At 40.1% G+C, this 27,691-nt stretch overlaps 2 protein-coding genes across 6 annotated transcripts in view; one reads left to right on the forward strand and one right to left on the reverse strand.

The window, feature by feature from the left end:
• cry1b (cryptochrome circadian regulator 1b) overlaps nt 1-2,602 on the reverse strand; it is a 12,595-nt gene extending 9,993 nt beyond the window's left edge. The window contains exons 1-2 of one of the 3 annotated variants that reach the window (XM_046037035.1): nt 2,042-2,602; nt 1,593-1,774 (exon numbers count right to left, since the gene is read on the reverse strand). In XM_046037035.1, the coding sequence (XP_045892991.1) occupies nt 1,593-1,750 (158 nt within the window). In that variant the 5' untranslated portion in view covers nt 1,751-1,774; nt 2,042-2,602. Of the gene's footprint in view, nt 1-1,592 lie in introns of all 3 variants that reach the window. The other 2 variants (XM_046037034.1, XM_046037036.1) reach the window with 2 other exon arrangements.
• A 10,674-nt stretch (nt 2,603-13,276) lies between these two features.
• Nucleotides 13,277-27,691, forward strand: part of btbd11b (BTB (POZ) domain containing 11b) — a 76,471-nt gene continuing 62,056 nt past the window's right edge. For all 3 annotated transcript variants that reach the window (XM_046038424.1, XM_046038425.1, XM_046038426.1), the window contains exon 1: nt 13,277-14,313. In XM_046038424.1, coding sequence (XP_045894380.1) covers nt 13,461-14,313 — 853 coding nt within the window. In that variant the 5' untranslated portion in view covers nt 13,277-13,460. The remainder of the gene's footprint in view (nt 14,314-27,691) is intronic.

Below are 27,691 nucleotides of genomic sequence, written 5' to 3' on the forward strand. Positions count from 1 at the left end.
ATGAATATTGATCATTAAGCTCTGTGTATTCTCCCCATCTGAACGTTGAATAAACTGTCAAACTGTGCTGTGAGAGGGGATGATGATGATATAATGGCTATAACAACACACTGACCCAGTTTCTCCGCTCTCCATTCAAGCCTGAGCACAGAGTTTACTACAGCCCGCTGAATTCAAAGACGATAAAGAACTGTACAATGGTACAATATGTGTAGACACCTATTTTAAAGCAGGATTTGTCAGCCTGATCAAGATATGATGTACCATTTGAACATTAGCAGAGGACATGCTCAGGGAAAATGTCAGACTATTTGTAAAATTGGTTTTCAATCAACACAGAGTAAATGCTGGAAAGACTATAAAGAAAACAGATGCTCCCAGTCAACAGTTTTACATCCTGTATTTTTAAGTTACCAAGTAAGTCAAAACAAAACAAAAAAGAATACAGATAATGGGTTTTTTTTGCGATTACATACAACTATTGGTCTGGGTCGTTATCACTAATGATTACACTACAATTGCAGATAACATGCAACATATGAATTTGCTGTTTTTTCTTCTGATACATGTTCCACACCACAGCTGAGCAGAAAACAAGCCTGTTGTGTCTGCTATACATGCAAAGAGCTTTGACACGGAACAGAAAGCTAACAAATATCTTGAAAATTAAAGGCCATTTAAATCGACAGTGATTCTTATGACACACTGGACAGTCAAAGGTCTGCTGATATTGAACAGTGACCAAATTGACACATAGGCACTGACCCTTAACAAAAGTCTGAAGGCACATTAGAATAGTCCTATTTTAAAGCAGGATTTGTCAGCCTAATCAAAATCACGCAGACTACAAATGACTTAATTCTGGTTGCCTATGGACAGGTTTGTGAAAATACTGTATTTCATTCAGTAAACTATATGCCAGGTTAGTTAACATTTGGCAACCCGTATGAAATTATCACTTTGCACTTCTTTTCTTTATCATTTTGCAGTCTGTGAAAACTTGCTGAAATCCTTCTGCATCTAAAGCACAAAAGTGGAGCTTCTGTTAGTCAGCACGCTTTTGCATGTTTTTGTTGTATGTTTGCAACTCAGCCCCCCTGAGTGACGATGGCAACTTTCACATAATTACATCCTGTGTATACACTTTGCCTCAAATACAGACTAGATCCAAAGTAATTTACTATCCACTATAGAGCAGCATTTAGTGTTAGCAATGGTGCTTTATGGGTGACAGGGAAAGGAGTTTAGAAGCAACCACAGAGTATGTTGTCTGATAAAGGTGCCTATTTAGATCAAGTGTTATTAGATGTAGGTCAGTTCCTTTAACATTAACAATCACAAACATCTTTCAAATCAGTTGTATGCTTTAAATTCTAATTTGACAGCAAGTTAACTGAAACAAATGTTCAAAAAGACAGTTGAGGATTTAACCAAAAAATGCTAAAATATGGCACATTTGGAAGTGGTTAAGTTAGTGGAGAATCACTGGGTGGATAATTAGTAGTAGCAGAGCCTAATTAGGGTTCACTAGATTTGGGGTTGAGGTCCAGTGATGATACATAAGCAGTTAAACCCTCCATTCACATCCTTACCTCCACCTGTTGATGCCCACATTGGAGGACCCTGCGAACCACGGGTCCAGGATGTAAATGCAGCGCAGGGTGTCGGCTCCCCGGATAGAGTCCCTTAGAGAAGGGTTGTCGTGGAACCTCAGTCCCTTCCTGAACCAGTGAATGGTGTTGACCCCCATGACACCTGCCTTCTTTATGTATCCCTGATGGGGGTCGAAAGACGAGAGGGGGTTCCCAAAATCAACAAAAACAAAAAACGCCCTCTTGTGTTGATTTGATAGCAAAGTAATTAAGTGTCCAGTCCCATCCGACGTACAAGGACGTGGTCTCGTACCGTAGCGTTAAAGATTTGTCTAATCTTAACCTTGCTCCATGAATTTATCTACAGGGTTGAATCTACCGACCAGCGGTGGCTGCATGTGTGGACAGCAGGTAACCACAACAGACGCAAGAAACCCGGCCAAACTCACGTCTCGATAGGTAGCAACGATGAAGTGAGCACCTTTGAGGGGGATAAGTCCCGAAGAAGTCCGTTTTCAGCCAGCAGCAACGTTTAAATTGTTTTGTTATCGTGAGCTATCACACGAGGCGTGGCTGAAGCCCATGTATCTGTTAAAGTTAACGCAAACTACTCAGCTAAGGCTCACATAAAGTACAACCGCGCAAATATTTCCGGGTTGTATCCTCATGTAACGTTAGTCTGCACCAAGAAAACGCACTCTAGACCTCACCAACACGTTAAACTTTGCGTATAAACTGTAATGCCTAGTAAACTCGACCAGTCAAGACGTCCTCTCCGTATACACATCACCGCCCACAGGAATACGCAGGAAGGATTAGATCGCTCTGATTGGCCAGAGTAAACCGTTATACAACCTCTCCACGGTCACGTTTACATAATGTGCTTTCTTACGCGTGCTTCAACGTTGCCTATGGTTGCTTAAAATTATTCAAACGGCGATATTCGGTCATACTCTCTTAACGTGTTGTATAAGGTTTCACTTTGGGAGAGCAGAAGTAAAAAAAACAAAAAAACAACAACCCTTAAAAGAGTGTTATGAAAGCGTTATGTGTACACCCACAAGTACCCGGATGAGCACATGCCATGTGGCGAGGACTGCCTCCATTCAGGTGCGCTCGATTTAGCATAGGGACCGCACCGCTCACACTGCTAGTCCAACGCGTCCACAGCAGGGATAATCTGTCTGAGCCACGTGATGTGTAATTACATAAAAGGGTAAATATACTATCACAGCCTATAACCAAGCATGAAATTACAGTTAAAGAGGAAACCCGTCCTAAAATATAAATTATATTGTGCTATTGTCCTATAGTATTCATAGGGCTGCCTGCATCAGCACCTTAAACTGATTATAGTAACAGAGACATTTATGTAAAGTTTGTCCATATATATTAGTATCTGACTTCATTGTCAGAGATTATTTACAGGAGTTTGAATACTGACCTTACAGCTGTGAATTGTCACCTTGCATACACCAGTAAAAATCAAGATAGGTATTGGCAGAGGTGGGAGTAAGTCACTCACTGTAAGAAATGATTATGTGGTCATATAGATTTGAATTAATGTATTAGGTAAAATATATTCAATATGATTGTGTTTTTGCTTTTGAGGCAAATATTTAATTAAATTTCAAATAAAAATGTTTGGGCCCTCTGATGGACTGGCGACCCGTCCAGGGTGTACCCCGCCTTGCGCCCGATGTCAGCTGGGATAGGCCCCAGCCCCCCCGCGACCCTGTATGCAGGATAAGCGGTTGACGATGGATGGATGGATTTCAAATAAAAATGTTTGGGCCCTCTGATGGACTGGCGACCCGTCCAGGGTGTACCCCGGCTTTTCGCCCAATGTCAGCTGGGTTTTGCTCCAGTCCCCCCGCGAACCTGTACGTAGGATAAGCGGCTGACGATGGATGGATGGATAAAAATGTTTGGAATAAAATCCACCCATTGTAGTTAAATAAAACATAAGCATTATATTTGTCTAATCCCAAATAGAGAGAATATTGAGTGAATTCAAATTAATGTAATCAGGAAAATTTTAATTGAAAAACACTTCCTGTCAAAGTGCGCCTTTTTTTAAATGCAGGCTACCATCCACAAGACATTTGAACCTTGCAAAAATTAACTGGTTGACTAAGGTAAGAAAACTTCTTTTTATTTCATTGGGCTAGGAAGAAGATCGCATGTAGTGGTATATTACAATATAAAATGAGCTATCACAGAAAAAGAGACTCAGCAGCAACACAAAGTTGATTTCTGTTGGAAAGGCTATATATTAATGTAGTAGTGCGATTTTGTTGCACCATAATATGTATAATACATTTTGGAAGAATTCATATGAATCGAAGGCAAACGATTATTTTGAAGGATGCGGGTTAGCATTTCCGCTATCATGGTTCCTACATCCTTTGCGTGTTGATAGATCCTTAATATATAATATGTGAATTTCCCCTGTGGAGATCAATAAAGTGAATTCTATTCTACATCTTTCAGCACAGTACAGCTCAAACATCCAACAAGAGAAACATTTTTTAGTAAATGATCTGCATTTGTATAGCGCCTTTCTAGTCTTTTCAACCACTCAAAGCGGTTTATATATATCTGCATTCACTAGTCATTCATACACTGAGCCTAAGTGCTCAAACAATCTTACCCAATGACACTTTGACATGCAACCAGGGAGAGCCGGGGATTGAACCGCTGACCTTCCAAATTAACAGCCAACCTGCTCTACCTCCTGAGCCACAGCCGCGGAGGGCTCCAAGTAAAAGATGTTCAAATCTAAATGTATTTTTAACAAATACAAATTTAAGTTTAAATAAACATTAACGACGTTTATCTCATGCGTATGTTGATGGGGGATCAAATGAAAATAATTTATATTATATTTAATTGATAATTTCCTTTCCAATTTATTAAATAAATTTGATTTGAACAAATGTAAATCAGTTTCATTTAGTTAATATAATTATTTCAGTTTGGTTGTATTTGATAAAAATTAGTTAGTCTAACACAATTACATTCTGTTGAATGTATTTCATACAAATTAATTTGAATACCTCATTTACATTCTGCTGAATGAATGTACTGAGTTTAAGGTGAGGCTACATATATTTATACAACTTAATTGAGTTCATCCAATGAGTTATTTTTTTGAGTGTATGTTTTTATGAAATTGCGTAAATAAGTACATTGGGTTTAATGTTTCCGTGTGGGTTCTCTCCGGGTGCTCCGGCTTCCTCCCACCATCCAAAGACATGCAGCCTAGGTTAATTGGTGTCTCTAAAAAAAATTGTCCTTAGGTGTGAATGTGAGTGTGAGTCGTTGTTTGTATGTGTGGCCCTGCGATGGACTGGCGACCTGTCCAGGGTGTGCCCCGCCTTTTCGCCCAGTGTCAGCTGGGATAGGCTCCAGTCCCCTGCGACCCTGTATGCAGGATAAGCGGTTGATGATGGATGGATGGATGGAGGTTATAATTAATTCTGTGCTGTTTTCTATTTGAATCTACTCATATTAAATGGATAACTATTAAGGGTCTAATTTAATTAATATTTACTCAATACCAAACATTGTGATATTTAATTAATAATATTGCTTGTAATCTGTTGCCTCATTTTTATTGAGTAGATATGGTGTATCTTTTCTTACAGTGCATGTCCAAGTCACAAGCAAGTCTTAACCTTCAAGTCTCAAGCAAGTCCCAAGTCACTGTGATGAAAGTCAAGCAAGTCACTAATCAAGTCATATAAAATTCTTAGGAACTCAGTTTGTTTAAGAGAGGTGGCAATTCAACTGTATGATCATTTTGGAAGATGCAGTGAGTGTTTCTGTTCTAACTAAATTGAACTACACACAAAGGTGTTTCTATTATTTAGTCTAATATTGGCTTCAATGATTATTGTAATGGGGTATCAAAAATAGAGAAACATGTGTCAGTAAACTATTACCATTCCTGTAAAACTTCTTTTAAATGCCTATTCAAGTGTCTAACTTGAAATGATTATTATAAGTTTAAACACACTAAAGAAGTAATATATTTATCGTTTCCATGCAGACAGCTACACTGTGGGTCCACAGCATAAAGCCTTACCTAGTCCAATTTTAAATTTTATACCAATACCATGAAAAATGAATGTTTTACACAGGTTCCAGCATATTTCTTTTTTCAAAAACAACACTGCCCCTTGGCGGCAAGCAGCAGCTGCTGCATCACGCTGTAGATTGACGCCGATGTGTTTTTTTGCTGGTAGATCATGAACTTCTTACCTAAAGCTGGATATAGTTATTTTCAGAATTTTATTGGCTATATGAAGTGCCAGTCATCGGCACAATTGACCCTTCGCTAAGCCACGCCCCGAATACACAGCTGGCCAATCACAGCGCAGTATAGGACTCGCTCTAACTGAGGTCCGACACTTTCATGGCTGCGCTCCATTGACTGTAAAGCAAAAAGATTCGTTTTCTAGCTTTTTTTGGCTGTATTTTTCTAAGATGTGGTCAAACGCTGTTCCCGGGGCACTTGTAATAGTTACAGCAGCTACCCAGAGAGGTTGAAAGGAGAAGTACGATTTATCTCTTTCCAAAACCTAAAATAAATCCAGGCTGTGGATCGTTCATAATGTAATGTTAGTTAGCACATGCTAGCTAACTTCCTACTAAATTTAACGTAATAAAGCCCTACTATTCTTCTTTTTAATGATTGTAATAAAGAATAGAGATACCTACCCAGCTTTACAGGAACAGTATTAATCCTTAATATCGTTGTTATATCTTATCTCTTATCTATATCTTATATCTTTTGTCTCAATCGTCGGGGGAGGCGGTGATTCACTTGCACTGTGTGATCAGTAGGTTTTAGCTTGGATCTCAAATTTATTTCACGTCCCTTTGACAGCCTGAATACAAACTTCAAATGTATAATGCAACTGCAAAACTGTCTGTTTCTTTCTGAGTTCGCTTTTTCAAGTACATTTGACAATATTTCTCCGGGGAGTGCAGCGGCTACGCAGGCAGTTTGTCGGACTTAGCAACAGTAACTAAGGGGGGCGGGGCTTAGCTACAAAATAATAGGGGCTGGCCCTTCCGTACAGCGTGGGCTCTCGTTGGTTGCTGTAGGCTAAAAAAGGGACATGTGAACTCCTATTGGGTCGAATTAGCTGTCAGTCGAAAGGTCAGAGTTCAGCGGCCAATTTAAATACAAAATATCAAATTTGTTTACATCGGAGTTGTTACGGCATAATGACATATTAGCCACGTTTGCCGGCAAATATGAAATGATGCAGCAGCAGTCGCAGGGGATTTATTGATGGAATAATGTGTTTTGGACTAAATATTTTTACTGGATTGGATCGTCTGGACCTTTGACAATGTAACAAGACCGTTTTTGTTGGACTTTAATCGATCGGTGGATTAAATTACTAGTATGAGGCTTCAAATGTGAGTCGTGTCAATTTTGATTGTACTGGTTGGTCTGACAGTGGTGCTGATTGTACCCTCTGTGGTGATTGTATATTGAAGTTAAGTTAGCTAAAAAGCCGCAGTCACAAACGTAACATACCATTCAAATTCACATTTAAATTAGATTTAATGGTGTCACATTCTGCCTGTCGGACAGTTTTGCCCTCTGTGAGTTTTTGTTATATTTGATCAGTTCAGTATCTGTTATTTAGTATGTTGTTAAAGGGTTTAGGTCTGTTGTCCTGTGTCCAGTCTGTTAATGTCATTGTATGCTCTGCTTGATTTGTTATTCCTTTGATTATTATCTCTCTGTGTTTATCTGTTCAGTTATCTTAGTCTGTGGTTGAGTTGTCAGTGTTGCCCTGTTTCCTTGTCGTACTTAGCCACTCTGTGTCATTAGTTCGGTCCCTGTTAACGCCTTGTGTTATAATCCCTGTTTCTGTCCTGTTTAGTTAAACCTTAGCAGTTGGTCCATGTTTTCTGTTTGTGGTTTTGGTCCCTGGTCTTGTGTTCTCTGTTTAGTCTTGTGTATTCCCTTGTTCATCTACTGGTTCTGTTTAGCTCTGCATCTCAGCCCTGTGTCCTAGTTGTGTCTCAGTTCATGTCATAGTGTTTACTTTTGGTCTGTGTACTTGGGTGTTCTGGGTTAACTGTCTCTCTGCTGGCCTGCCTGTCTCTCTGCCTCCCTCGTTAACCTGATCCCAGTCACCTGTGTTGCTCCCTCCCAGCTCGTTAACCCATGTGTGCATATATACTTGTTTGTTCCTTCAGTCTGTGTCCGGTTATTGTATTGTCATGTGTAGTGTGTTACACTCAGTCGTGTGTTTGGAGGAGTGTCTTATTCTGGATTACGTGCCTGTTTTGGACCTAGTTCTAGTGCTGTATGGATTTGACTTTATTTTGGACTCTGTCTGCACCTTTCTGTGTACACCCTGTGTTTCAGTAAGTTTGAATAAACCCCTGAACTGTACCTCTCCCTTGGTGTCTTGCGTTTGGGCTCTCACCTCCTCTGCGCTCACCACCTCCGAATCGTGACAAATGGCATGAATGTATAATAACAATATTGCCAAAGCATCATAGAAACTACAAAAGAACAGTCAACCACATACATTTCATTAAACAAGTAATTAAAGCGTAAAGTAATTAAAGCGTGTGTGTGTGTGTGTTTTAAAAAAATAAATAAATAAATAAATAGATAATTGCTAAAATATCAAGCAATCAAAATAATAATAATCTGAAAATTTGTACAATTATATATCAGTCTGAGTTTCCACTGGTTGTCCTGACTTCATGGCATGAGGAGACATATTTTGCAGCAATTATTTCACATTGGGACATTTCTCCCAGTAAATAGGGGAGTTTCTGTGTGTCTGATATGAATTTGAATTTGGGGTATACTTGGGAAATGTTTGCAAAGTATTTTTGTCTTAGTGTATATTTAGGGCATGAGGTTAGAAAGTGCAGCTCTCTCTCTACCTATCCTGTGTCACACTGGTAGCAGAGTCTCTCCTCTTGTGGTAGCCAGCTCTGTCTGTGGCGACCCTTTTCTATGGGCATGCTGTGTTCACTCAGTCTGTATGTTGTCAACATTTTCCTTAGTTTAGGACATTTTATTGTGCTTCCTTTCTTTATGGCTTCTGTAGAGATGGATGAAGTTGGATGTTGTGGTGGTCGTGTCACTGAGTTTTGAGCTGCAAAACTTGCACACCGTTGTTCATTTCTTCCTACCGTCATCGACAACATAATCCTTGAATGTCTGTGTTGTACTACATGTCTTTTTCTACGCCGCTGGTTACGGGGATCCGGACTGCTATGGTTACGTGAAGCACACATGGTTGCAGGATTATTAGGAATGAGCGAATGCAAGTATCTATTTAAAAATCAAGTCATTTTCAAGTCATTGTCTCAAGTCTAAGTCAAGTCTGAAATCATGAACACCAAGTCAAAGTCAAGTTACGTCTTTTGTCTGTTTTTAGTCAAGCAAGTCTCAAGTCTTCAAATTTGGGCAAGATACTGAATCCCGAATTGCCCCTGGTGGCTGTTTCAGTAAATGAATGTGTGTGAATGGTGAATGCAGATGTAGTGTAAAAGCGCTTTGTCAAGTCAAAAAGACTAGAAAGGCACTATACAAATACGGAGCATTTACATTTATCCCAGGGTTGGTGTTTTATGATTTAAATATGTCTATTCAGCATAGAGAGACATTTGTATGTGAAAAACAAAGCTGAGCTATACTTGATGTGACTTCTAATGTAGGTTGGACTTTCCCTTTAAATAACATTGTAAGCATACAGCATAGCAATATGTGATGTATATGTATGTATGTATAGTTTCTTTGTTTGTTGTAATTCTTGCATAGGTTATTGCACATGAAGTGTAAGATAAATGGCTGTAAAGCATTCTTAACCAACTTTCTTCACATTTTACTCCACAATTAGCCTAATGTTTGATTTTAATTACACAATCAAAATACCAATTTTTTCTAAAAGGGGTATTGCAAAAGATTTATTTCTGCTGTTTTACGTCACACCAAAATGCCACTGTAAGATGTAAGAGAATTGTGCTGAAGTAAGAGGGAATGTGCTGTATCACCCTGGAGCAGGATGTCAAAAGATATTACTGCCACAGACCCAGACCTGTGGAGCTCTACAGCATATCTACTATAATCTTTACAGGCTTTTAACTTGTGCAGAACATTGTACACCTGACGATTTCTATTTCTGTTGTCGTCGTCTTGAAAAGATCAGCTTGGCTTGAGCAGCCTGTTCAGTGATTCAGACACCAAGGTCTAAAAGAAAACAGCAAAGCTTAATGTAAGGCACTAAAGTCTGTATTTTAGCTATTCCGTAATAACTAGTTATGAAATGATTTCTGCAGCTTCCTGTCGGACTTTTTCAGCTGCTTCAGAAACTGCCTTAGTGGCCTAGTATTTGCCGACTGACACAACCCTCACTTCCTAGCAGCCTAAATTATAGTGCATATACCTGTAAACCTACAGCATGCTGTTTCATACCCTGGCATACCCTCCAGCATCACACAGTCAAAGTGATTTACTCAGTGAATCAGCTTTTGGGTTTGTGCTGATTGTCTTTGGTGAAAAGTTATTAGCCAAGGACTAGTTGCAGTTTGCATTTGCTAACTTCACCTGCTCACTGATCAACCTTTCTTGATTTAAAATTGTATCCATAGTTCTCACTATCCTAATAGCTGAAGAATTATAGTAGCCTAATTTCTATTTATTCTGATTGCTTATGTCAAAGACTTGGTTACACTAGTTTCACAACAAACAACCAACTGACAGCTTTGCAAACGGACACTAGATGGCGGCCTTAACCAGGAATTGTTTTTGAAATGCCCTGGAATCCCCTTCATCCCATTTTTCAAAGGTTTTATTTGCTTTGGTTAAATCAGTCACAGCTTTGGCCACTTTTTGACACACAAAAAGAGTACCGCTATACTGTTCAACATGTGTTCACATACACATACAGTATATAGGCCTATATATATATTTAATGTAATATGCAACAAGAATATCTACAGTCATGCTAGTCGCTCTGTGCGACTGTAGGCCTACACAGCAGCTCATTTGGCTAAATGTTAATTTCAACATGCTCACAATGACAATGTTAACATGCTGATCTTTAGCAGTGAGTTATATCCACTACCTTCATGCTAACACCATAGCATTTTGGACAAATTGAAAGTTGCCTGAAAGCCTGGTGGTGGTGCTGGTCTATTACAATTCATCCTAAGGGGAAACAGTAATATCTGTGCAAAAGTTTGTTCAAATCAATTAAATCCATGTTGAGATTTTTCACAGGATGAAAACTTGGAACTGCTGGTGGCACAAGAGAAAAAGTGACAGATAAGTACTCTGGGCACCAATTATCTTTTTATTAACTATCTGTACCAAATATTATGTCAGTCCATCTAATAGTTGCTGATATCTCAGTCTCAACCAAACTGGTAGACTGACCAGCAGACTGTCAGACAAACATTGTCATCCTTATAGCCATGCCAATAGCATGGCTTAAAAACAGGTCACTTGGTTTGTGTTTAGGCTCCAGAGAGGTTTTAACTAGAAAAGGGCTTTTGCCACAAAATTATCTTTTTTTATTTACCTTAATCTGAGTTGTGTAACCTCTTACATACTGCTCCTGGCCGCTGCTGTGATATTAAATTATCTTCTAGGACTAATAAAAACCTTCGAGGTGAGTTTTATTACCAAATTTAGCTACTTTAATCTTACAAGAAATGATTCTCCAAACTTCTTTGGTGCCCAACATCGTAGCTTTTCTTCTCAAAAGATAGAGCTGTCATAGAGCAATGAGTGTGATAAATTAACATTAAAATTAAAATCAGTAAATCTCTCTGTTTCTCACCCTGAAACTGAAGAATGAGGGCATCACTGTTATGAAACCAGGTCTCTCTCTTTCTCACTGTTGATTTCTCTATTTAAATGATAGGATAAGATCCAGCTTCATAATCTGTGACTATCTTACACATTCACAATACCGGGTGAAGAACATGGTTAAGCTACTTGGAGGTAGACCTGCCCCATCTGCCCTATCCAAATCAGCTTTGACCATCAGCCTCATTGCCCAAGGTTTCACATTGATACTGATACTCCACATGCTACTAAAATACAGTATCTGTTTCCCTCTCACCTTATTGTCCAGTGCGTTTCTCACTTCTCTCATCCTACTACCTTTCTGTATGTCTTGCAGTAATGTATGAGGATAGTGTTCTGTTTACAATTTTCACATTCAGAGCAGAGAGAGAACCTTTTAAAACATTTAAGGTCGCTATAAGTTTGTTTGGGAGAAACATGTTTTTCTTTCGCACACTGCACTCTGTTTTTTTGTCCTTTTCTTATATGACCTTCTGAACAGAATGTCTTCATACATGTGTTTGTAATGGATTTCTACAGCATGTAATGTATTAACAGACTAGTCTTTTTTACAGCAGACATGTTGACTTAGGAAATACACAGGTGTTAATAATACCATTAACAATGGCTTTTATATGTTCAAGTGTGCAGTAAGTCATGACAGTGTGACCATGAGCCAGCATGCACAATACCAGGACTCTGAAGCTGAAGCAGCTAATTGGAATTCAGCTATCAGCCAGTGTTTCCTACCATGACATGTTTAAGTAGCCTATCTTCCGTGAAAAAGGTCTGTGCCCAGTGGAGAATAAACTTTAGTAGTTTTTTTTATCAATTTTCCATTAACACAAACAAAAAATTCCAGTGCATGTCATTTTTTTTGCCAAATGTGTTGTGCAATTGAAGCCTTTTGTCCTCACAAATAAAGTGAAGTTTGACTGCACAACACCAGGGTTCACTGTGGCTCTAGAGAGACATTCAACCTGCCGCCAAATGCAGAAGCTACAGTCTCATTGCATCTCTGTAAAACAGCCACTGTCCCACTGATCAGTGAGCATTCTCTAGTTCATGGAGTCATTTGTCTTTTTTTTTTTTTTTACCACGAGTTTAGATTATTTCCTGTATTATTATTATTATTATTATGTTTTCATTTAACTTAAACCAAATTCCCACTGCTGTACTTTCAATTGTACTTCCACATGTTTCCATTCAAGGTGGATTGGTGTTCATGCAGATTCCACAGAGCTCGGTTTAGAGGAAAAAAACTAATGACTAGGTTAGATCCTGTGAATGATCCCAGCTAATGACCTTGAAAGTAATTCAGATCTTTTCAATGAGTTCTCCTCCAGAGGAGCAGAGAAGGATACATTATGCATGCAATCTATTATTAATGGTCTTGAGTCATGTTACGATCAGACATGGGTCCTCAGAAAATATCTGAATAGCCTGATCCTCTGGAGGACATGTCCTCTAAACAGGGTTATATAATATCAGCAACTTCTATATTGTGTGATTTATTATTTACTGCAATTTCTGTCTTCTACATTTTACTTTTACATGTAGGCTAACATTTGACAGGATTCCTGCATTTGTGCTATTCCAATGTTTTGAGAAATTAAGTTTTTCCAAAGGCCTGTAGACAATGAAACAAGCAATTTGCTCAATATTGACATCGTCTTTTTATTAATAAGCCATCATGGGCTACATCAATGACTTGTTATTGATCCTCTGAAGCGATCCAATAAAACTCTTTGCGGCTTCATCCCGAGAGTCGATTGGCTGATAGCTTTTCTCGGTTCTCCGCCGCCCCGCCTCCATCTGTCAGGCACTGCGCTGGAACAGTACTGTGTGACTGTTGATGCACTGTAGTGAGATACTACTCTTTAACTTTATACGACGGACTTTTCATAAAAAAGCAGAATAGGTTACTATTTGTCAGCAGAGCTCGTGCCCACCCTAACTCCACCGTTTTGAATATTTTCCCCCACTTTACCAAGCCCTCTTTTACAGTATGAAGTGCAATTATGGCAAGGAGTAGCAAGTCAGTAGCGAGGACCCTGGAGGATTTGACGCTAGACTCGGGTTATGGTGGAGCCGCCGACTCCTTCAGATCTTCCAGTGCGTCGTTGTGCTGCTCAGAGGCACATGGGGGGAATCATTGGCATTTAACCGACTCGATGCACAGTCGACACAACAGTCTGGACACTGTTAATACGGTCCTGGTCGAAGACGCCGAGATCCTGGAGAGCACCGGGCAGTGCGCTAAACTACCCGAGCTTGAGGATGTGCCGTGGAGCCTCGGGGAAGTGGTGAGCGCACTGAGCAGAGACGAGGAGATGAGCCTACCGACCCCCCCGCAGGACGTCCTGCTTAGGCTCTCGGTGCTGATAAGCCGGGCCCTGGTCAGGGTCGCTAAGGAGGCGCAACGCCTGAGTTTGCGCTACGCCAAATGCACCAAACATGAGATCCAAAGTGCCATAAAGATCGTCCTGTCGTGGACCGTCTCGACGAACTGCATAAGCGCGGCCCTCAGTGCCTTGTCCCTGTACAACATGAGCACGGAGGAGGACAAGTTTAGCCGCGGTAAGTCGGTGCGCTGCGGACTCATCTTCAACGTGGGGAAGTTCTTCAGGTGGATGGTCGACAGCAGGGTTGCGGTGAGGATCCACGAGCACGCCGCGATCTACTTAGCTGCGTGCATGGAGAGCCTCTTCCGCGATGTGTACGCGCGGGTGCTGCGCAGTGCGCTGCTGGAGCGGGATAACGGGATCCCCAAGTTCACCGTGGAGATCCTGGAGCAGGCCGTCAACAGTGATGCAGAGATATGGGGGTCTTTGCTGCCTTGGCAACACCTGATATGTGGGAAGAATGCAAGCGGTGAGTTAATGATACTCTAAGTCTATGCCACAGGGTTTTCTTCCACTTCATATCCTTACCACACATCATATGCGTAATTTGTCACTTGTAGAGTTCCCCTTGCAAACCACAGTAGATATTTACATCAGCATATCAAAGTAAAGCCTTCTTCATTGGATCTACTCCAACAGATCACATATTAATGTAATAAGGGAGGTGGCACTGATCCATGAACCTGCACCATGAAGTAGCCTATTACATGTATTAGGATTTATATAAAGACCTCTCCCAGATTCACTTGCTGCCAGATGAGATGTCTGATATGAAAAGGTTACAATCTCTCAATATCTCTATTTGATTTGAGGAACTGTGAACTTTAACTGAAAGAGCGTTTTTTTTCTGCAGCTGAAACAGTGCTTCCTATTCTCAGAGTGCAAGAGAGCTGCAGAAGCTGCAGGGAGGTGATGAGTGACTGAGATCAGAATGGGAGAGTGGGTCCTCTTGAGGCCAGCTTGCCTGCTCCGTCTCATACTGTATGCTATACTGTATGTGGTTGATTTGTTAATGTACGAAATGATGAAGCAGGGCTTGATATCCCCAGGCTTTGAGAGCTTTCAGTGAAAGGGGCTCTCCCTGTTGGTTTTCATACAATGATGCCCTGCAGAGGTGGATTTTATTCTTTTCACCCAAAGAGGGAGGTCTTTCATTCCTGTGTACATTTACTGATCCTGATACCTCTCCGGTAGTTTCCGGCTTTCCAAGTGTTAAGAAACACTTTTTTGGTGTGTGCTTTCAAAATAAGTGTAATTGTATTCAGACTTCACTGAAGCTTAAGCAGCAATACATCACCAACCACTCTAACGCATGCTTGCCCCTGTTTTGATGGATGTTGTAAAAGTGCTGCTGAGGCTCCTCTTGCAACAAGTTTATGTAATGAAAGGCCTTGGGGGACCTATGTGCTATCATGCATTATACAGAGTGATGTGAATAAAACTGAGTTATAGAGTGAGGGAGAGAAAGAGAGACAGACATCACACACAGAGAGAGAAACTTAGAGAGTCTCTGTGACTGTATTGATGAATCACCAACAGAAGCCTGGCATCAGGAGAAAAGCACTTTATTTCACTGTAACTCTTTGTTTTAAAGGTACAGGGAAATATCTTTGGTAAACATGCGTGTCAGTTTGGTTATCTTTTCCATGTGTATTTGTTTACAATGGTACACACATAAATGTTAATTTTTTGTGATGACAACATATAGTATCATTATATTTCTGTAAATCTTGACACAGTGCAAAAATGCCAAGACTGGTCACAGTTCAAAGAGACTGTTACTAATGTAACATTAGAGTTTACTGTATGAGCACAGACTGTACAGTATTGAATTTCAATATTCAATCACTCTGCGCACTCCAAACACTGCAAATGCTCCAGCTGTAGATGGTATGGTGCATGTTCAGTGGTGCATTAGGCCAGTGAATAGGATGAGATGCAAGAAAAATGTCTGGAGCATGTGGAATATTGGTGTAATGCCTAAGGCTAAAAAAGTGTCATAGTGCATGGTGTTGTTTATTATAAAGTAATTACTGGCATAAAATTCACTTGATGGGGGCTACTATCTAGATTTTAATAACAATGCATCTGTAACAAGAGACTATGTTTAATGCAAAGAAAGCTTTATAGTGTCATTTTACTCATTGATTTCGGTTTTCCCGCGGATAACTGTATTACTGTGGTTCACTGTTTGGATATACACATGTGCATGTGCTCTCTGAAGCTTGCCATATCAACTTAAAAGGTGAAAATATGTCAGTGAGAAAAAGTAAATTATTGCAGGTTTAATACGGATGGGTTTACAGACAGCAAAGGTAGTGCGTCTGTTGGGGCACCAGAGGATGACTGGTTAAGTGAATTTGGGAAGTTTCATATTGTGGAAGATTTTGTCCTCCACCACATTTCTTATTGTGACCCTGCAGGACCTCTAAACCTCCAGATACCCTCTATCTGCAGTGACAGATAAGGACGTGGCACAGCCACAGTCATTTGTTGTCTTCCCTGTGAAACCAAACAACCAGTCAATCTGAGGGTGGGTTGACCTTAACAGAGCCACTGCCTGCCAAATTGAACCTCCGCATCGCTCCATCCATTCTCTCAGTTTCTCTCTGCCAAGTGGGAGTAATTGAGGTGATTTTTCTATATTATGCTAACGCTTGTGACCTAGCTTTGTCAGGAGGCCTTTATGAATATTTTTATTGCATCTCTTCTACCAAAGTGGATTTCCTTTTATTGTGCATTCACAAAGGCAGTAAGATAGTTATGTCATTTGTGTCTGTGTTTTTTTTTTTTTTTTTAACTGTTTGTACTAGGTACGTTTGTAATAAGCTAAATCATTTGGGGGACTTTTTCTCTACGGCAAAAGGTTGGGGGGAAGAATACAGTTTGCTAATGCTAAGCTAAGCTAATGGGCTCTGGGCAAGAATGTGAATAAGTGTATTTTACCAAATGTTAAACTAATTCTTTAAACCTTCAGCAATGATCAATAAAAGAAAAACAGTCTTACGTATACACTGATCTGTAGTTGCAGGTATAAGTACTGTATATACTGTATGTTAGATATTGCAATACATTTATTTCTTTGTAGTACATACATTTTTACAACAAGGGGAGAAAGCATGTTCTTGGTCGTTTCATGAATTGATGTGTCAGGCTTCAACACAGGATCCATAATTACCCTATGCTATAATGTCTGTTCTCACCTACTGCACCTTACAGTTCTGCATTGGCACATCTAGCATATGGCAGGCCTCCCACACACAAGCCCAACACACACACACTCACTCACTCACCGACATACACATACATCAAGATGTCAAAGGCTCCTCTCACCATGTCTGACTCAGTGTTATTTGTAGGTGGGTGTTGGGTTTCCCTTCTTCGGCTGTGGTATCCTATCTGAACAGAAAGCTCCTCTATATGTTGGGATATTTCTTATGTCTCCCACTAGACCAGGAACATAATGATTCTTTGATTTCTTAAAGATGTATGTCTAGTGGAACATGATATCCAGCGCTCAGGCATATGAACTACCCTGAGGACAAGTTTCTAATCACACTTTAGGTGTGAGATGACTTTCAAGTCAGGGCAGAGCTGGTTTGGTTGAAAGATTTAAAAGGAAATTTCACCCTAAAGACATTTTAAACAAGTGGAGGTAATGTACCTTGCACTTCCAGGCCGATTGTGTTTCATGATGTTTTTTTCCTTCTATTTCAGACAGACAGGTGGCCAAACAGGCATGTTTTGGTTCACTTTCACTGCTCTCATCAACAACATTTCAAGCCACGGAAATCTGTATTTAGCCATAAAGCTCTGATAAACCCACTGTGCGCATCATTCCCACCAAACAGCAGACAGAAAAAGTTAGTGACTAGCTTGTACAGTAGTTGGAGCATAGCTGCTGCTAGTCAAATATTTCCTTCTGGAGGTGGTGCAGGCGAAAATAGAGCTTAAAGGAAAGTGAATATTGTACTTAACATTCATCAGGTTGCCAGTAGCATGACTCCAAATAAATGCTAATGTCGTTCTGTGTTTGCTAACATCTTCGCCATAACAACATTTAAAAATGATAGTAAGTCAATGTTGTGTTTACAGCTGAATCCACTGCTACAGCCGCAGCCACATAAATAAAATTAAATTAAAAAGTAAAAAATTAGTTTCTAACCTGACAAAAAGGTATTTTTATTAATCATATGGTTTGCATTTATCTAACATTAAATGGACTGCACTCTTACTGTATATTGTATAATGTTCTTTTAGTTGCTTGATATTTTTAATATAATTTTATATTTTTATGTCAATATGGTTGCACCTGTCCTTTATCTAAAGACATGATGAAAGAAAATTTGTGTTTTTAATGTCAGTCCTGCAGAATTAAGAAACAGTGGTTTCTTTATAGACATACCATTTTGCCACGACATTCAACAATTGGACGGCAATCTATGTGAAATTCAACACTGTTGCAGGGTAATTTGATGTAATTTGAACAGCTGGGCATGCTGGTCTATGGCATTGTTCTCTCCTCACTCTTTAGTTTTTCTTGCATAGAAAACCATAGAAAACCGCTTTCACCATCAGCGCTCTGGGAAATGTGGAAGATCAACAACTCAACAGGCAAATTTTGGGAAACTGGAGGTACACAAAAATGGTAAATTATAGTACTGCACCACATCCCCTGGAAACCACTGGACCAGTACAGTGTGGAGTGAGTAACCGAGGTGCAATTGTCTTTTTGTTATGATCTGGATGATCCTTTGCATTTGAAATTCCAAAGTGAGACCGCATTTTGTAAAATTGGTCAGACACAGACATCATTTGTGAAGTACAGAACAAATTGAGCACTGATACTTTACTGTTCTTCTGCTGGGTAGCTTTGTGCAGGTTTTGTAGTGCTTCACGGGGTCGAGGGAGTGTAGGTCCCATTCCATTCACAGGTCTTTTGTTTCTTATCCAATAGTTAGCGTTGCAGTGCGAGGTCGGTGCCTGGTGCACAGATGTTGTGGGGAAGGCAGGCAGACAGGAATGACTGCGGTCTGCAGTGGTACCACTCTGTACCGGTGGAGACCAGCCCCCATTATGTCTGGGAGTGAGATATAACATATCTGTGCTGGGGAAACCCTTACAAAGCCGCGTACCCTTGAGCATGTAAAGCAGCAACATACACAAAGAGGGGAACACATGACCCAGGAGCAGATCTGATTTTAATTGCAAATTTGGGAGGGGGGTGAGGAATGCTGATGTGACATGGGGTCTAAGACGGTGAGGATGAGCTCCAGCCAAGTTTACATCAGTTGATTAAGGGGAAACAGGTGAAAATACAGTTAATTCTGTACCCAGCTGGCGGCATCTACGATAGATCGGGTGCCTTTTTTTTCTTCTGTAACCATCCTCCTTTCTCATTCACCTCATTGTATTGTATAAAAAGTATAAAAAGTTTCAGTTGCATAATGTCACTCATTGCTGTGTGTGTTGATACATGCAGCTGGTCAACTGGCATTAAGCTCAGTATCAGTTAGCCACTATATGATTTAGTATCCTACTGGACAGGATCTTTTCAGTGGCTATTTAATGCACACATCCTGTTTTTAACTTGATGAAGAATAGAATATTGCAGTCTGGGCCACTTTAATCAATATTTATGAATATTTCTTCAAGGCTAAAAACCAGAGGACAATGTGTTATCATTTTTCTAATTTTCACATTTGACATTTTACACCAAAATGAGATTTATTTCATCATAGCCCTGACACTGTCAACCCAGAAAGTGTGCACTTATTGCTTTAAAATCAATCTGCATAGTGTTTAGCTTCATATTTACTGTCAGTATTTTTATCTGTGGGTGACATTATGGAGGGAGATTTAGCTGCTGTATTTCTGTTCTTGGGAAAGATTTGTTTCCCTCTGGACTAAATCTCCTGGGATGACTGTAAAGTTGCGCACGTAGCAAATTCACCTGTACCTTTACTAGTGTTCAATATTAGCTCTTAGTTAGGTAGACAATTAGGAATATACCAATGCTAGACCAGAATAGTTTAACAATTACTCTGCACTATGGAGCCAAATCCAGTGAAGCTGTGGCTAAGAATGAATCGTTCATGATGTCGACTTTGGAAGAAAAGCAGAGGGAGAGAAAGAGGCACAGATGGCAAGGATCAAAACAGGAAAATCCATAAGAGAAGCTGTGGGTGACAGATGAGACCAAGACAAGCACTGCTTACTTCATACTAAAGCAGGAAGAAGACTCTGGGCAAACAAGTACCAGCACGTGGATTAGTTAGGTGAAACATCAGTATGGATTGCACTGTTTTTCTGCAGCTCTCAATTCCTATTGTTATATAGAGGGAAATGATCCTGTTGAAATAACAGCCAGTCTGGCCAGAAATTATGAAGAAGATACTAGTAAACAAGCTTTTTTTGACTTGTGATGTGAGCTGAGCAAAATTCAAAGAAATTGTCTTGTCACCATTTGAAAAGTGATATGTCTGATAGCAAAAGCTGCATGTCAGGACACGTCAAGATACCTCTGGATTCTTACCAGAAGCAAATACATGGTGCTGCCTCATACCATTGCAGTCACAGGCAGCACTATGCTAATCTAGTGACGCCTAGGTCACCTATACCTCACTTGTTGTTGTTGAATCACAGCAACACAAATGTTAGAGGATCTGGCTGTTCATTACTTGTGAGAAAACCAGCTACAGTAACAGTTAGCCTACTCTGGGTGTGTTTGTCATATCAGGACATCATTTCCCCAAATCAGTCAGCAATCCAGCACCACATAGAGCCAGTGAATCAGTGTGAAGAGGAGCTCTTATCTGCCCAGAGCACCAGTTGAGACCTATTTGAGAACAGCTTAGATGAGTTCTTTGGGATAGATGGCGACGCTCATCAGAAAGCTCCCACGTTTCCTACTCTTTGTCCAACTCGCTTTAGCTTCAGTAGCTCCCACACTGCGAAACAACTGATTGTTAGAACTGAAAATTATATTAAGTGGATTCTGTTAAAGGAATGGTTTGACATTTTGGGAAATACTGCTTTTTCGCAGTGAGTGAGGTGGTTAAATATGAAGCTACAGCCAAGAGAGGGTTAGTTTAGCTTAGCATAAAGACTGGAAATGGGGAAACAGGCAGCTTTACTCTGTCCAAAGCCAGCACTTATAAAGCTCACTAATTCACATGTTATATCTCGTTTGTTTACTAAAAACTAAAAATAACTATTTTTTGGGTGGGCCTCTTTCTGGATTCTTACCTGGCAAACTCCAGGAAATAAATGAGTTACTCCAAAGGGCAATTTGTGAGCTTCAGAGATATTGGTAGGTGGATTTTACTACCTTCGGACAGAGCCAGGCTAGCAGATTTCCCATTTCCAGTCTTTGTGCTAAGCTAAGCTAAGCTCACAGTGGCCTTATATTTAACAGACAGACATGAGGGTGGTATTGATCTCGGCATGTAATAAATAAAGTCTTGGTATATTATTAGTATATATAGTATACTTACCAAGATGTGGACCTATTCCTTTAATGTCATTAATCATATTTATTCTTGGTTATACTAAATCTTTTACAGAAGATTAGTCATGTTTTAAGAACATTTTCTCCCATATACCCTGTGGTCAACTTTCTTGCAGTTTTCGCTAATCCATGGCTAGCCGTGTGGGGGCACGAACATGTCTGGGATTTCTGAAGCAATTGTGGCGAGCTGAACATCTATTATTTCAGTCTTCCATAAACCACTTTATGTGTGTTACCTCTGCACATGACGAATACCGTGTCATCAGCTGTATAAACACAGAGCATATATAGTTCATGTGACAGAAATAAACACGCTGCTTCTGACGGAATAAACATACTTTCAGTGGAGGACATAATTATCCTTGGATGTATGGATACACTGGTTTGTAGCTGCTGTCATCTGTTTTCATTACTGAAGCTTTTACAAGCTGCTTGGTGGTTTGGAGTCAGAATAAAGTGTGGACCCTTTGAATCTGAGATAAGTTTTTAAAAACCCTGCTAAACATTGTAACATCAATCTGAATATACCCACTTTATCTCAGTCATCTACAGTACTTGTAGATCATTAGTTGTTTTCCCACATTTCACAAAATGCCTTTCTGCAGTTCTCAGGGTATGCCTTGTTTTATTGATTTGGAAGCATCAGAAGTAAAGGTCATAGTGACAGTAACACCAAGAGAGCAAGTTTTCCTAGTTGAGAAAAACTCAGAGTCTCACCTCCTCCTCAGAACTCGTCTTGTGGCTGCAGTGCATTCTGGTCTGAGGAGGTGTCTGTAGGTAAAGAAATTAGCATATACATTGGATGGAGCTTTAGAAATGCTCAATATCAGTAGGGTTTTCTGTAGGAAAATTAAGTCACATTTAGCATTTAGTAAGATTACAATAGTGGTAAAAATATTTGCCATTACTCATTAATGTCCAGAAATATTGTGAAAAGTGTCATTATTGTTAACAGTTCAATTGAAAAATATTGGGTCTAGAAATCCTGGAATCAGGCTATCAAATACTCATTTATGTAAATACCCAAATTACTAGTATGAAATACAGAGGGCCCCACCTCAGTGTCCATAATGGCAGCTAAAGCCTTGACAATAGATTTCTCCCTTTTCTCTCTTGTTTTGAAATATTGATTCTTCAAAGACTTATTTTTGGGACAACAAATGCCAAAATGTACAGTATATTTAGTCACAGAAAGATGTGCCGTGTTTCAGGTTAGAATTGGTTGTTTTCGAAGTTGCTTGTGAACAATGAAACGACATAATGAAATGCACAGACTGGGGCTTAGTAGCATTCTAGGAGGCGATGAATCTGCTGATGCACTACTGCTGTTGTCCAATGGACCGGTATCGCATTACCTCCCATGAGAGCTCAGAGCACTGACCTTTGGACTATGTGTGTGTCATTGCATATATACTGTATGCATACTATTTTCCAGTGTGCAATCGTCTTTGGCAGAGCTGATGACCTGAAAAATTTGGCCAGATGTTTTAAAGTAAGGCTAATCCTGATGTGAATAAATGGATGTCTTCTATTTGTCTCTCCTCACTCGCTCTCTGTCTGTCCTTCTGTCTCATTTCTGCTGGTCTTTTCCCATTTTCTTTGTCTTGAGTCCACATTCTGCCGCCGCCTTGATGGAGAGAGTAAATGCCAAGTTGAGGTAACCTTGTCCCGTCCTACATGTCTGGCAGAGCTCTAATAGTTCTGTCAATCCTGACGGCCCAGCTGGGGAGCCTCGGCCGAGCTCACGGTGTAAACAGACACATGTGTCTGAACCATGAGTCCAGATCAAACTACAATCTGTAACTGTAGTTTCTACTGCGAAGTGGGCGGGGCAGTGTGTGGGTGATGTGAGAGAAAGTCAATGAAAAATGTCCCAGACAACAAGACTTTGCTTGAGTATCAATCAACAGTTTTACATTAGGTCCCCATATCCAGTGCCAAACAGCTTTTCTCAAACTCTGTGCTTAAACAACTAAGTGTTGGACGTGTTCTCAATGCTTCACTCCAACTGAGTGAGTTTGCTCAACCCCCAGTTGAACTAGCAGCATATGGTACAGATTACCACAGGAGAAGGTATATGTCTATTCCGTTCATGACATTTTTTTATCACTAACATATGCTGGTTCCTGCTTTACTATATTTTCATTCTTAAAGTGCAGGAGAGACTGAGAGAATAACAACCACACTGTGAAAAGACAGATGGAATCAGCAACTGTAACTTCTGCGTTTTACTTTTTTTGGGAAAAATACATCTCACTGTATATTTTGTTATGGCAGCCAAAGCCGTGTACCTTAAATCCAGAAGATAAATATTTCATTGCAGTAATATAATCAGAGTTCTGCAATAAAAGTACTCCTCTTACTTTCCTGTAGGAGAATTATTTGGCACATACTCTCTGCTAAACCTTACATACTTTACTACATGCTTTAAGTCTTCATAGGACATCATTCTAATGACGCAATTATGTGCAAGTGGATCTTTCCAGAATATGACCAGATATTACATAGATATATCCAACGAAGGTTAAAGTCAAGGGCAACTGGACTTGGTTGAAGATACTGGAAGACGTTTTGTCCCTCATCCAAGGGACTTGTTCAGTTCTGACTGACTGGTAGGGAAACTCAGCTGTTTAACCTCAGTGGGGTTGTTTGCCAGGATCGTCGATACTGCTGGTTCGTTAATGTTCCTGGTTGTTGTAACTACAGACGTTACGCTCATTAGGACTACCCGTGGCCAAGACTGAATTGACCATTGTTGGCATCCTCACCTGAGGCCAAGGTTACGTTTGTTGAGTTTCCTGGGAATGGATGAAAGGACAGCAATTTAAGTGGGGGATAAGTGGTGGTGTAGACCCCTTCCCCTGTTCAATGGGTACATGGATATAACAGGATTTAGAGAAAGGTCCAGAGAAAAAATGGTAAGTTAAATACCTTATGATACACAATCTCAGAGTTGACACTAAACGTGTTTCACTGGGTCACGCGCAGTGTTCAGCAGTAACGCTTTACTTAGTAACACGTTACCGTAGTCAAAGTGATTATTTTTTTCAGTAACAAGTCATGTGAAGTGTTTGCTGTCTTATTGAGATTTTGATAGAAGGTTAAAGATCAGTTTGGTTCTCTGCATTCAGTGAAGAGACTTCTGTCTGATACATGTGGGCTTGGTTCAGGGGCTGGAGAGACAGGTAGCCTCTGTACCATGAGAGGAAAACTGTCTTTTGTCTGTGAAGATTCTCAGTCATCCAGGTCATAGTTATCCAAGGTGGGTTAAATTCAACGGTTCTTCAGAAATGAAGAAACCACTTGGATGGGAGGTGAAAGAGTATCTATCCAAGTCCTGCTGCCCTTGATTTTAACCAGTGCTGTAAATGTACTTTCAGTGTCTTCTTAGCTGACTTGCTATAGTTAGCCACAGGTAATTCTGCGTTCCATTTACCTCAGAAGTTGGCGCTGGTAATGATGTCACACCCCAGTTGACTGCATTCTAGTTGTTTTTTATACAACAAGTTGAAAAAACCAAGATGTCGTTGTTAGCAACACCGTAGCAACACCGTAGCAACATGTCCACAGCATAAGTTTGACAGTACTTTGTGTATGACTGATCAGCACTAAATTCAGGAATCTTGTGGTTTAGTTTAAAGTTGGAGGGTGTGGGCTACAAACACTGTAGCTACACTGTGAGGACAGGACTTTTGAAGTGCTGCTGCATGCAGTCACGAGGACTAACGTTAAGCTAGCTGTTGATCTTGATTAAATTTTCCTGCATCCCAAAAAGCATTTTCTCCATTGGCCACCAAAAAGAGACTTCTGTAAAACTGTTGACAGGACACTTCGACCTGCAAAAAATGCCAAGAATAGTGATTTAAAAATCTGTGATGTCATCAAAATGTGCCAGGGACCATCTTTGGGTCCAGTATCCAGTTCTAATAATACATCCGTGCTACAGTCATATTAGCGGCTCTGTGAGATTGTACTTAAGCACAGTGTGGTGCTTTCAGCTAAATGCTAACATTAGCATGCTAACACAATCACATAGGAAATGCTAACATGTTGATGTTTAGCAAGTAGCTCTAATGTTTATACCATGTTCACCATTTTAGTGTAGCCTGTTGCTGATGTCATTAGTGAGCAAATATTTAGTCATAAGGCAAATGTCAACCTGATGGTGGCACTAGTTAAAAGGGTACCTTTAGCGTCAAGTACCTACGCTTTGTCACTCTTTCTCAAATCGTCGCTATATGACACCCTGAGATGAGAACGGGCTGTTCATTGATAAAATCAATTAATTCGATTACTAAAAAGCTTTGACGCAAATTCTTTGCATCGACACTTCGTTTAATCATTATAACTATATAGCACACAATTTCGCATGAACATTTATTACTGTTGTACTTTGTGCTTACGCTGTGTGAACACAACGTGATTATGATGCCGCTGTTTGCAAAGTGGAGGAAGAGAGAGAAAATAGCGAGGGACAAAGAAGAAAGTGTCCAAAGTATGGGATTATTTCAAGCTAAAATAAAACAACAACTCTGTAATGTTACAGTCTGTCCACTGTAAAACAAAACTTACATCGCCTATCGCAACAGCACAACGGCACCTGATCAGAAAGCACCGGAGAGGACCAGCGACAAGGTAACGTTAACAGCAACTTTAGCATTTAACTGAAATCATGATTGATTGTTGAGTTGAAGGCCAAGGCCAAGCAAAAGTACTTCTAAAACGATTAAATAATCTATAGAAGCTTCGAGTACTAAAATCATCGTTAGCTGCAGCCCTAATTAGCATACATGCTCTGGGCACTGTCATGGTCCTGGCCTAGTCTGGCTGTTAGTTAATTTTTTTTGCTTTGTCGGTTCAGTGTTTTGATGTGTATTTCAGTCTGTGATCTGTAAATCTGTTATTTTGGAATGGTGTGTGTTGGGTGTTTGTCTCGTGCTTGTTTGGATTTGGTCTGCATGTCTGACTGTTTTGGCCGTGTGCTCTGTTCTTGGTTTATTTTGGTGATGTATGTGTTGGGTTTTGTCTTGTCATTGTTGTTGTATGTTCTTGGTTTTGGTCTGTTGTTTGGTCCATGTCTCAGCGTCTTTTCCGGCTTCCTGTTTTAGGTTGAAGTTGTCTGCATCTGTTGTCTGTGTCTAGCTTAGTTCCTGTCTGCACTGTCCAGTCTCTGTCGTGTCGTCATCATATGATGAGAGTCTCTGGTGTCAATGTGTATCGACCCTGCTGGATATTTGGATATTCCTTCTGTTGTGGATTAATGTCTTTGCTTTTTTACTCCTTTTTGCCTCTGCTTGGACAATGACCTGCCTTCACCTCATCTAAGCCTCGTTTTGCCAGTTGTTCTGCGTTATGGGCTGAAAAACTCTGTTTTCCTGCCTCAGCACTCAGCCATGGCAGGCACCATGAACAGGTCCGTTTTAAGGAACTTTGGGGGCCCCAGGCAAAAGGGATCATCCTGTGCTAAACTTTCAACATAAAATATTCTTTTTATTAACAAATTATATATATTAAAAAAAGGGAATACACATTCATCATAATAGCATGCAATAAACAAAGTGCCTAGGCTACTACAGACTGCATAAGATATTTTGGAATTGGACCCCATAAGACAGCACATCCACCCTACCTTCATCTGTGGAAACATCTTTTGGAGGTGGGCTAACTGGGCTTTAATAATAATAATAATAATAATCTTCATTTGTAGAGCATTTTTCAAAAACAAAAACTTTGTTCTGGTTAAAAGCCTGGCAGCTGAGTTCTGGACAGTCTGGAGTCGATCAATAGATTTTTGGGTTAAACAGGTGAAAAGGCTGTTGCAATAATCCAGGCGTGATGAGATGAAGGCGTGTAAAATGGTCTCGGTGTCCTTAAAAGTTAACATAGATCGAATTTTTGCTATATTTCTAAGTTGATAAAAACATGATTGAACAAGCTTTGTGGTGTGCTGCTCGAAATTTAAATTACTATCAAACCAAACACCAAGGTTCTTTGCCACAGGCTTAATGTGATTTACTAGGGAATCAGCAGATGGCAGTATTTCCCATCTGATGGGATCCAATGACCAGGATTTCTGTTTTGTCTGAGTTCAGTTGGAGGAAATTATTTGACATCCATTTTTTAACTTCACAAAGGCAGTTGTTAAGTGAACTCAGCATTCCAGGGTCTGTGGATCTGATGGGCAAGTAAATTTGTGTGTCATCAGCATAAATATGGAAAGAAATGCCATGTTTATGGATAATATGTCCAAGGGGAAGCAGCTACAAGGAAAACAAAATGGGTCCTAAGACTGACCCCTGAGGCACACCATATTTAACTGGACAGAACGAAGAGACAT

This window comes from Micropterus dolomieu, linkage group LG22 (genome assembly GCF_021292245.1).
Source record: "Micropterus dolomieu isolate WLL.071019.BEF.003 ecotype Adirondacks linkage group LG22, ASM2129224v1, whole genome shotgun sequence".
NCBI lineage: Eukaryota > Metazoa > Chordata > Actinopteri > Centrarchiformes > Centrarchidae > Micropterus > Micropterus dolomieu.